This window comes from Ostrinia nubilalis, chromosome 20, assembly GCF_963855985.1.
Source record: "Ostrinia nubilalis chromosome 20, ilOstNubi1.1, whole genome shotgun sequence".
In the NCBI taxonomy this organism is placed as follows: Eukaryota; Metazoa; Arthropoda; class Insecta; order Lepidoptera; family Crambidae; genus Ostrinia; species Ostrinia nubilalis.
The window spans coordinates 10678614-10690109 of NC_087107.1; the positions used below are offsets into that span (position 1 = coordinate 10678614).

Genomic DNA, 11496 nt, shown 5'->3' on the forward strand with positions numbered 1-11496 from the left:
ACAAAAGATTTTATTGCTTTAATGGCTTCATTATTTATTTATTTTTTTGGAAGAGGGGCAGCCACAGTAGGTAACAGAGTCGTTCAGGTGAGTGCCAGGAAGAGGTGCAGCAACCGCAGCTAAGGAACGGCTGGGACGAACAAGGATAGGCGCATCCAGCTCGTAAGCCTTGATAGAGTTACACTGGTTGAGGCGCTCCTTTTCAAGACTTGGAAGCCTGCGGGTAACGAGCCATTGGACGTGGAGAGGGTCATTAATTATACACATATTTTCTACTTTGCCGAACATTTGGACGAGAACGGTTTGTTCAAAACATATCAATTTGGTCTTATTTAATGCAGGATTAAATGCCCTTCAACTGTCAGGAAGACCACTTTTCGATAGGGTAAGTCCTTTACGCGGTATAACTGGAAAACCGAAAAAGCGCCCCTTTCGGGGGCGTCCACTTAAGCACAACTCCGTCGAAGTCGAAAACCTAGGAGAGTCTTTATGGGCAACTAATGAAGCCATTAAAGCACTAAAATCTTTACTAGGAATTATTTCCGATTTAATTCATTTTTGTGTTTAATTCTACTGGCCTATACGCTTTTTTGACTTAAAGTAGATCGTAGATAGTTTTTAACCCGTTTTAAGCAAGAAAAGCTTCTCACCTGAATGTGCACAGAGCCATGCGAAGTGATATATCCAGTATAATTAGCTAAGAACTACTTAAAGGTAAACAGAAAGACCAAGGCTTGGTAATACAGGGTGGCCCAGAAGAAAATTAACTTTTGAAAATTAAAGGAAACGTAAACTGTACCTACCTACATTTTTATAGAACTTTAACTATTGCAATTTAAAGCAAATTTAATGCAATTTATTTTTAAATTTACCTTTATTAAATTACATCGCCCAGGAGATTTCCTTGACGCTTACAACATTCGATCAACATAGTTACATCAAAGTCTTGGAATGCGTTCGTCAGAATTACTTTGAAACCTATTTTCAATTTTTTGCCGAATGTTCAGCTTCAGTTGCTGCATGGTTGTTGGATTATAAAAGTATACTCTATTCTTAATGTAACACCACAAAAAATAATTTTCTGGAGTGAGATCAGGGCTTCCTGGTGACCAGGAGATGTCACCCCTGCCTGAAATTATTTTTTTGTGGGAACATGTCTCTTACCATCTAAATGTTCTCAGTTGAAGTGTGACACGTAGCCCCATCTTGAGAAACCAAGTGCTCCGGTCATAACCTTGCAAATCTTGCAGCTTTGAAATCAAAAAGCTTTTCAGCCTACCAGTATAGCGCTCTCAAAAATTAATCATCCTTTCAATGCAACAAACCAATTAAGCAGTGGTGAAATCTCACTGCCTCTAAGAAGCGCTAATCTCATTCCAGGAGATTTCTTTTTGTGAGGTTACCTTATGAGCAGAGTATACTCTAATAATCCAAAAACTCTGCAGCATTCATCCATCCTGAATCCATTTTGAGGTAACTCTAAGGGCTCCTGCACACGACGCTGCCACCGCGCCGCCGCCGCGCCGTCGCCGCGCCGCTACACTGTTCATACGCACCGAGTAAAACCGCCTCCGCGCCGCCTCCGCGCCAACAAAGCATAATTTCACGCGGCGCGTATAGACAGTGCAAAGGCGCGGCGACGGCGTGGCGGCGGCGCGGTAACGGCGTCGTGTGCATCAGAGCTTACGAAAGTTTTCCAAAATGTTGATGTATGTTGACCGAATGTTGTAAACGTCAAGGGAATCACATGTACGATAAAATTTATAAAAGATAGTAAATTTTAAAATAAATTGCACAAAATTTCCTTTAAATTGCAATAGCTTAAGTTCTACAAAAATGTACAGTTTTCGTTTCCTTGAATTTTCAAAAGTGAATTTTCTTCTGGGCTGTAAAACAATATACACGAAGTTGTGGAGAGATGGTGCTCGTGCTAGGCTCCGAAGATCCTGTGTTACTTAAGAGTTTTTTATTTTATTTTTATTGATACGCTATTTGAATATTTTAAAAGTCAAGATCACATTACAGTGCGTTTATTAATCGTTTATTTATATATGGCTAGTGTAGGTATAGGTATAATTATTATTTTTTCCTGTAAAAAAAAAATTTGCTAAATTTGCCGCCCCTCTAAATCTGCCGCCCTAGGCACTGGCCTACTTGGCCTATTGGTAAATCCGCCACTGCCCGGAGTCATGTATTAATTTGACTTATTGTGCAGTCTAACATATTTTATAGTTGCTTGAGAATCTACAATTTGCATATTCTTACGAATAAACCTTTGAGGTGGAAACCACATACTTTGTATAATACCCAAGCACATATCGAACAAAAACAATTTATCTCAATGATTTACGAGTAAGCGTTTTGACCAGTACAACTGTCCATCCGGCTCGAAGGACCAGTACTTTATCCGATAAACAAACAATACCTTCAGCAACTGAAATGAAGTAATAAATTTGCGCTTACACGTTTATTTCAATCTTTGGGCGCGGGAGCCAGTTTGTCATGGGGCATTACTTCATGCCTTGTCAGCCGCGCGGGCGCGGCGCCGCGGGACGCCTTCTGCCTAGTTATTCATGTATTGAGATATTTGGTTTGCGTGTCGCGACGGACGAAGCTGGGCGCCGTAACTTCATCAGAACACGCCTTGTTTAGAATGAACACCTGTGGATTGATGCACAGATTGGGAGAGATAAGTGCCTAATTTGATGGGTTTATTTTATTGGCCTTAGGAATTTACTTATTATTACTAGCTTTCCGCCCGCGGCTTCGCCCGCGTGGAATTTTGTCTGTCACAGAAAAACTTTATCGCGCGCGTCCCTGTTTCAAAAACCGGGATAAAAACTATCCTATGTTCTTTCCCGGGACTCAAACTATCTCTATGCCAAATTTCATCAAAATCGGTTGCGAGGTTTAAGCGGGAAAGCGTAACAGACAGACAGACAGACAGACAGACAGAGTTACTTTCGCATTTATAATATTAGTTGGGATGAGCAGTTATTTAATTTGAATTTAATTTCTAACAACCTATGGTCTACTTTAAATTCGAATTATTAGCCCATTTAGGAATTGAATCCACGCACGACCTTATTGTTGGTGGTAGGTACTGGTGGTACTTTTAGAGGCATTTTTTTTTCTAGTTTTGTCACTTTTCTTTTTAACCGACTTCAACAAAAGGAGGAGGTTCTCAATTCGGTTGGTTTTTACGCTCAAATTCAGTCGAAGCGGTTTTAAAGATTGAATTAAAACGAGTTTTACAGCTAAAACACCATGACCTATGTCCTATAGGGTACTGTAGGCCCTATGTGTAGGAGGATAACATCAATCGAGCTGTCACCATGAGTTACTGAATACAGAAGAGCAATATCATATCAGAACAGCAATAAACTGCTGATACCGTGTTTTATGCGTTTCCCTGGCACTGCAAGCAAAGGTTATGTGTTGCAATTGGGTGCTAGATTGTATCATTGTTGGCTATGGAATATGCATGTAGTTCCTCTTTATCTTGAATAAATAGGTGAGAACATGATGATAGTCGCTTTTGACTGCGGGATCGAATTCCGGTTGGGACAAATTTTAATTGTAAAGATAAAGAGCATGAGCATGATCTGAGGAAGACATTTTTTATAAGATCCCGCATAGTACTACATACATACATAGTACATACTGTGGCCTGCTGATAGCTAGGCTACCGGTCTAGGATGCGCGGTGCCATGATAAAATCTTATCGATAATTTTAGACGACAAATCGAGAAAATGGCGCGATCAAACCTTATCGCGGCGCGCATACCTACTAGTTTACTTGAAAAATTACAAAGATTATAGCACAAGAACGTATTAAGTATTCATATTTACTAGCTTATACGCGAGTGGCGTTTCAGTAATGAATAAAATAACAACTTAAAACCAATTAGATCTCAACTATTTATTAACATAATCCATTTTGTTCGCCTATAACTCTCACAGTCTACATTTGTACAAATAACAGTCTTAACAATAACCTAAACTACACTAAACTAAAGTGGGAACACTCGTCTTGCCCCATCTAGTCTTATCACTTCACCGTTCAGCATTGGGTTCTCAATGATGCTGGTGACTAAGTGCGCAAACTCCTCCGGTTTGCCGAGTCTTGATGGAAATGGTGACATCCTTTTTAAAAACTCTAGCATTTTTTCTGGCAAGTACGAGACTAGTGGTGTGTCGAATATACCTGGAAAGAAGGATGGTGAGTCAGTGATGTGACTTTGAAAAATGAACATAGTATATCAAGGTTAGGGAGCTCACAGTCGAGCGACAGTATATCGGCGACTGCTTGCGATAGTGGTAGCCGACGGTTAGCGACTTTAGGCGACTATCGGCGACAGTCTCCGACTCACGCACTGACTATACGTTAGTGACTGCCCGTCTTCGATTCGCGATGCATCGGCAACTGTAGGCGGCCATCGGCTGTATACACGATGCGTCAGCAACAGTCGTCTAATTACAATATCTGTCGTCGGCGCCTATTGGCGATCGTCGCCGACTTAAGTCGCCGATATACTGTCGCTAGTCTGTGAGCTCCCATACAAGGAATAAAGCTCTGATTCCATCTAATTAACAAACAGATAAATTTAATGCTTTTTTAAATTCACAAACTGAAATAAACTAAATAAACTGATATAAGCTGTATAATTTGATTTTAGTTGCCTTAAAATACAATAAAATAGTTTATCTATTTCATTTACACAAAATCTGTGCTCATTTAAAAAGAATTTATTGGTGCCATTAAATACCAATTCACACATTGCTAGGTGACAAAAAAAACAATTATAAAAATACAAACCTGGAGCTATCGTCATAACCCGGATCCCTTTTGAAGCCAGATCTCTGGCAACTGGCAGAGTCATTCCTATAACCGCAGCAGTGCTTGCAGCATACGCTGCTTGGCCGATGTCGCCTTCGTAGGCGATTGTGGACGCTGTATTTATGATGACGCCTCTCTGGCCGTTTTCATCGGGCGCATTTTGGCCGAGCAAGCCTGAGCTCAGTCTTATTGTGTTGAATGTGCCTATTATGTTGACCTACAAAAATAAGATAATATGGTAAGTTTATTACAAGAGACCTTCTTTTAGAAATGATCATCAGCATCATTTCAGCCACAGGACGTGACCGGATGGTAGCTGTACTGGAAAGCACGAGTGACAGATGTCCACACAACAGACTGGTCACTACCACTGGTCTTTTAGAAATAATGTCTATTAAAAGTATGATTCTTTAAAAGTACAAATTGAAATTATTGAAAAAAGATTAGCAATACAGATCTTTTATTTTTAACACACTTTTGGGTAGTTATATTAACTTATAATCATCACTATTTCACTTATAATTAGTCTATTTAGGTGCAGTGTAAAATGTCCAAGGATATTTATTTATTTTTAATTTAACCCTAAAGTTAACTGGAGGAGAATGCCAAATAGCATTGAGTTCACCTTTTTTTTTTTATGTGACAGGAGCTGACTGATCACCTGATTGTAAATGATTACCGCCTTTATTATGTACTGTGTTTTATATTATAAGTTTAAAATAAAAGCTTGTAAGTCAACTTACATCAACACATTTCCTAAAACCATCCACTCCACACTCTTGGCCTCTGTTAAAGTTGTATATCTGATGAGTCTCCGCGTGCCCCGCACAGTTGACTAATGTATCTAAGCGACCAAACTTATTTTTAGCTAGATCTAGAGCCTTCTTTACATCCTCTTCCGATACAACCTGAAATGTGGAAATATTTCCTTTTTCATAATAGTTTAATGCACAAAAGAGGTAATTTGAAATATATTCTAAATACAATGTTACTCTAATTGATGTGTATTTTTCTATTGTAAACATAAATACACATCAATTAGAGTAACATTGTATTCTATTGTAAACATTTACAAAAAACAGGCTGCACTAAATGCCTTAACTAATAAAAAACTTATGCCACAGTTCCAGCTACCCATTTCTGTTTTTTCTCTCACTCTCATCAAATGGTGATTCTTTGTGATAGAACGAGATGACTTGACCGGAAATGGATAGCTGGAACTGTGGCTGATAATACCTACTCTGCTTATTATCTTTTCTTATTATTATTATTCTGTCTAATGGCTTTAATGGTGCGAATTTGAAGCACACTGGTTTTGCCAATTGACTTTTCTTAATGATGATATATCTTTAACTTGAAGAATATCAAAATTGTGTCATAATTTAACAACAACGTAATTAGTTAAAGCTATAAACATATTTCATAAACAAACATAACTTACAGAACCTGGTGAAACCAAAACATTGTCACCAAGCCTTTTAGCAACTTCCTGAGCTCGTGTAGCCTGGATGTCAAGGATTACAACCTTCCCGCCATTCTTGGCGAACCTCTCCACGGTAGCCTTCCCAAGACCTGATGCACCACCGGTGACCAAACTAACCATACCCTGAAGTTAGAGGTTAGAACACATTAACACAAATAATCCAATATTCATGAGATAAAAAAACACAATTATTTAACAGTAGAGTCAACGCACTTTTAACATGTTGAATTAATGTAAGTTATTAAGTTTTTTCAGGAAGTTTGTTTTTAACGCGAGTCTGAAAAAAACCGGAAAATCCTCGAAAATTGTCTGACATTGACATTAATGACATTAACAACAGCCAGCCCGCTGTCATAACAAAAACGCTTGTGTTCCAAAAGCTAACAAGTATAATTCGATGATAATTAAATTTCCATTTAAGAACATTTATTTAAAATGAAAGAAATAATATTTATTTTATTGACAACATATATGTAAATAAGCTAATTATAGTTAGTATTCAATAAGGCCTGATTTTATTTAAACTTAACCTTTGAACTTGTCTGTATACTTGTATTAAAATAACTACTACTTTTATTAAAATAATTATTGAACGATGTGCTTCTGTGGTATTTCAGTTTATTGTGAAGAGAAAGTACGTACTAAGTAGCAAAATAATTTAAAAAGTACTAAGTAAGTAAATAATTATAAAAAATAAACTTACATAGTTTGTCGGTAGCAGCAGAATTAGTAAAATGCGTTTAGAAATTATGGTTTTTTATTTACTGGTATAAATGCAATTATTAAAATATACTAAAATAAAACAACACCTTGTCAAAAATATATTTAAGTTTCATTAATTTATTAGAATAATGAATGGATTTAACTTTAACTATAAATGTTAATTTCAAAACCTTAAATAACCCGACCAGTTTTAGTAGACATTGAGAGATGTTAGTACATTGCTATCCAACTCGTTTCCTCTTAAGATACTCGTAATCGGCTATCTCTTTCTTGTGGCCTATATTGACATAAGAATTATATTTTGAATTTAATACCTTTTAGTTTCAACCTGAAAGAAAAATAATCAATTTATTGTTTGGTTCCATTTTAATTATTTAGCCGGATTTCTCTGTTTTAAATTAAGATTTTGCTGCTTCTGTGTTCATAATGGCTAAAGTGGAACAACCAATATTCATATTACCAAAGAAACGGAATGGAAAAAAGCAAAATCCAGTCGCTAGCCATGTCGACCACATCATAAGTGTTCAGGTTGATTATTTTGATTTAAACCTTGCTGCTTACTGTTTATTTAAATTAAAAATAGTTGCAAATGCACCGACTTAAACCTGTCTTGTATTAGATCTCTTATTGTTATTGGTTTGGTTAGTTAATAAACTCCTTTAAAATGCAATTTATCTTAGGTACCGGCGCCGTGGTATACCGCGGCCGCTGTTTGTGTTTTCTACTGAATTCTGTATATGGCTAATACAAAACCCACACAAAATTTGCACGTTTTTAAATATTATTATTTTTTCCTAAGATAAGTTAAAAACATCTTCAAAATGGGTAAAGTGTTGATACTTACATAATTTTATCAAATCTTCACTTGCAGGGTGCAATTGATGCAGAAATGCCAACGAAATACAAAAACGGGCTCTCGCCAGTGACAGAACATGTTGTGAATGGCATCATCCACTCCACAATGGAAGGACTCAAATCTAATATGAAGATCAATCTCCCAATAATAAATGATGTGAATGATGAAGACTTGAATGAAGTAAATTCTGATGACCCTCAAAAGGTGCAAAGCAGTCAGAATAATGGCTATCAACCACTTTCTACGGTACATTCGAGCAGGGAGATTATTGATCTGTCCCCCATTTATGAGAACTCGTCAGATGCATGCTCCAGCCATGGAGACCTGAGAGAGGGCAATGAAAGTGACATCCAAAAGAGTTGCCGCATCTTGAACTCGGATATTAACGAAAGTTCCTCTGCTACACCAAACAGCTTATCTCAAACCCAATCAGAAAACAGCTTCGAAATGGGAACACTAACAGACAGCTTAAAAAATAGTGCTAAAAGGAAAAAGAGGGTCAATATTGTCCCTGGCATAGTGGAATCTGAGCACACAGACACTGAGATTACTGCTCTAAGAGTTGAGTCAGAAGGTTCAATTTCACCTGAGTGCTCTTTGACTGAAAACTCTAAAGATGCCTATCTGACTATGACAGGAACAATCAAAAGAGGAAAGAAAAAAGGACAGAATGTTGATGTCAAACTGAACATATCAAGAGAGGAACTGGAGATTATTGAAGCAGCAATAGTGGCAGAGGAATACAACAAGATGGATATATCAAAATGTTCTCTATACAACGGTTTACATGTATTCCTTTTCAGCTTGATCTGCATACCATTTGTGGCATGCATCTCTGCGATGTATTCTTTTTATATTGGCACCATGACTTGGTATAACATATTCTCTCATGTTACTGAGAATTTCAGCTATGTCAAAAAGGTGTTGCTAGCGCCTGTGGTAATATTGTCTTACCCGTTTTTGATAGTGATATTTACTACTGGGTTGGGGTTGTACGCTGGGATAGTTCAGCTGACCTTCAGTGGGGCCAACTGGTGGAAGGATGTGTGTGATTTTGAGAAAGGTTTTTACGGGTGGCTTTGTAGCACTCTAGGTATGTCTGAATGTAGTCCGTATGAGGTTGTTATTCTGATGGATGTAAAACCATAGTAGAATTTTGTATTTATACCTAATTTTCGATAAAAAGGTGTAAAATTAACTTACTTATTGCTTGTAAGTTGACTGATGTATCTGCTGATATAAATTTAAGTGTAGTGTGTTTATCTAACTATTTATTAAGTGTTGTATCGAGGCAGGGATTCAGCGAAGTGTGCTCTATTCCTAAGTGGAAAAAGAGTGTAATGGAATGGGAACAAACTGTGGTTGATAAAATTGCATTTTCTGATCTCAAACATGAACTATGTTTGCTCAATTTTTTCTTCCAAATAACAGCTAAGTTTGCCACTTTTTCTAGTCATATTGAACTGATATCTTTTAACATACTCATATTTGTATTGTAGTGTGTAAAGTTTTACATATCTGTTGTGTAAGGTCAATATTGTGTGTGTGTAATTTTTATTGGCATTGTGAAAATCAATGACCTTTGCAATAGTTTTGAATGACACAAGTATTATGATTGTATTTTTACATATTTTGAATCTATTTTATTTATTTAGATTGTTTTTTTTATTTTATGGATTTTAATAATTTATAAGAGGAATATACTATACTCAGTTTTAACCAAAAGACAAGATGTAGTTTTAGGATTTTTATCTATGGAAAGATTCAGAGTTTGGTGTATATCAAGTTAAAGGGACTGTAATAAAATGTTAACATGTAGTAAATGCTTAACAAATTTAATGATTCCTTTGTATTGTAGTAGTCTTGCCTAAGCTTTTGAACAAGCATGCTTCATAAATAACTACTTTTGTAGGTTTTTGTTTGCAGAAATTACATAATTATTATAATCCACATTTATATTATGAAGACTGATGTATTCTAGTCACTATTGTGGTAATCATTTTCTACGTAATAAAATATTTTACAAAACTCCTACTTGTTTTTCTAAAACAAGTCACTACCATGGAAATAAACTATCGAAATATTAAACTATGATACAGTCCGGGTATAGTGTAGCCTCACGATGTGTCCTTCGGTCGACTTTGTTCTTCTTGCGACTGTTTTTGCTTGAATTCCGCGTCTATTCTTTCTTTTGCTCTCACAATTTTTGATTGTAAATAGAATGAACCCCCTTTCGCCTTATCATTCACTGAGAACAAGTGTTCGTAATTTTTCTGAATTTTCTCTGGGTCTAGTTTATCTAAATTTAAAATTTGCATAGCTTCTTCTAGGGTGACGCCTGTGGAGGCGTTTGCTGCTGCTCTTCTAGCACCTTCGGGTCCACCACCAGCTCTCTTAGCTGCCTCCTGAGATGCTGCTATTTCTTGCTTCAACGCCCTTGCGAACGCTCGCCCGACAACTTGAGCACCCAACACTATTATTTGAGCTATATATTTAGCCATATTTGTAGGCAAAACGTCCAGACAAATAACTACGATAACATTACGACATAACAAAAATTCTTTCAAAAATATTTTTTGAGGTTATATGCGTTCCGTTACTAATATTTGACGCAAATGTCATGTGTTTAAAAAATCTAGTAGGTAATAACATACGGCAGAATAAACATATATTCCTTTGACTAAAGTTTGTGAAAAAGACGCAGACGCAAAATTCGCGCGTAATTTTGACAGTTTGACAGTTTGTGACCAGGGTGTGGAAACTTCCATACAACGGTCATCGAAGTGAAACTTGCTTCCAAACAGCGACATCGGTGAATAAATTCAAATACTTTTTAACTACCCTAAAACGCTCTAGATGTCGCTGCTCCTGTTTCCTTCATATTTTCATTTTTTTCTTAATTAAAATATATTTGAGAATATTGTTAATTACAATGTGAAAACTTTTTTTAAATGAAATTAATTTGTTTTAATTTAAAACTGAACATTGACATTTTTGTTATAATTTACATAATAGAGTAGTAGAAATTACTATTTAACATATGGCAACATTGTTTTTCCTCCAAAATGGCCGGTGTTGTTTTTGTTATGTTAAATGCATTCTTGTTTTCTTAGCCATCATTTAAGTTTTCTGTGGCCCTATTAAAGTATTGAAGAGTCGTCGAGTCAAATTCAAGTTCATTCCTTCGTACCTGCTGCCTGCTGCTGTTCTGGTTCATCGGAGTTTTGTTCGTTCCTTCGTGAATCGCGAAGAAACTTTCTGTTATGTTCACAAGTGATCTGAGTTTTCTCAATGTGCAAATGCTTTTTTAGTGTTGTTGAAAACTTTGCGAAAAGACGCTTTTGGTGTATAATATTATGTGTGTTCATAAATAAAGTAAAATTATTAAATTCAAAAGTTTTTGTTTACTTATACTTATTTGCATTTCCATGTGCAATGTAGAATTTTTCCAAATCCATTGTTTTGAAAATAATACAAAACGTACACCATTAAGATAAATATGTTCAAAATAATGGATTTGAAAAAATTCTACATTGTACATCATAAAAACAATAATTCTTTGAAGGTTATGAGGGCCTATGTGTGCGTGAACTG

General features: G+C 36.3%; 4 protein-coding genes across 5 annotated transcripts in view; 2 read left to right on the forward strand and 2 right to left on the reverse strand.

Annotated features, from left to right (window-relative positions):
* LOC135081643 (uncharacterized) overlaps window positions 1-11496 on the forward strand; it is a 221989-nt gene that overhangs the window by 87961 nt on the left and 122532 nt on the right. The window lies entirely within an intron of this gene.
* LOC135081776 (3-hydroxyacyl-CoA dehydrogenase type-2-like) lies at window positions 3908-6632 on the reverse strand. The gene is made up of 5 exons (XM_063976565.1): window positions 6537-6632; window positions 6282-6446; window positions 5584-5748; window positions 4820-5057; window positions 3908-4207 (listed from the first exon to the last, which is right to left on the reverse strand). Exons 1-5 carry the CDS (start codon window positions 6543-6545, stop codon window positions 4014-4016), a joined length of 771 nt encoding a protein of 256 aa, XP_063832635.1. The 5' UTR covers window positions 6546-6632; the 3' UTR covers window positions 3908-4013.
* Window positions 7301-9653, forward strand: LOC135081778 (transmembrane protein 169). The gene is made up of 2 exons (XM_063976566.1): window positions 7301-7574; window positions 7918-9653. Exons 1-2 carry the CDS (start codon window positions 7473-7475, stop codon window positions 9049-9051), a joined length of 1236 nt encoding a protein of 411 aa, XP_063832636.1. The 5' UTR covers window positions 7301-7472; the 3' UTR covers window positions 9052-9653.
* Window positions 9717-10502, reverse strand: LOC135081779 (mitochondrial import inner membrane translocase subunit tim16). The gene has a single exon (XM_063976567.1). The coding sequence runs from the start codon at window positions 10401-10403 to the stop codon at window positions 10020-10022; it is 384 nt and encodes a 127-aa protein (XP_063832637.1). The 5' UTR covers window positions 10404-10502; the 3' UTR covers window positions 9717-10019.

What these genes read in the sequence shown, in the direction of transcription:
- LOC135081776 (XM_063976565.1), bottom strand. An exon ending in TTTTGGTTTCACCAGGTTCT is followed by an intron (nt 5,749 to 6,281) that starts GTAAGTTATGTT and finishes TCCACATTTCAG; the next exon opens with GTTGTATCGGAAGAGGATGT. An exon ending in GGTTATGACGATAGCTCCAG is followed by an intron (nt 4,208 to 4,819) that starts GTTTGTATTTTT and finishes CCTTCTTTCCAG; the next exon opens with GTATATTCGACACACCACTA.
- LOC135081778 (XM_063976566.1), top strand. Translation starts at nt 7,473, where the DNA reads ATGGCTAAAGTGGAACAACCAATATTCATATTACCAAAGAAACGGAAT. An exon ending in ACCACATCATAAGTGTTCAG is followed by an intron (nt 7,575 to 7,917) that starts GTTGATTATTTT and finishes CTTCACTTGCAG; the next exon opens with GGTGCAATTGATGCAGAAAT.
- LOC135081779 (XM_063976567.1), bottom strand. Translation starts at nt 10,403, where the DNA reads ATGGCTAAATATATAGCTCAAATAATAGTGTTGGGTGCTCAAGTTGTC.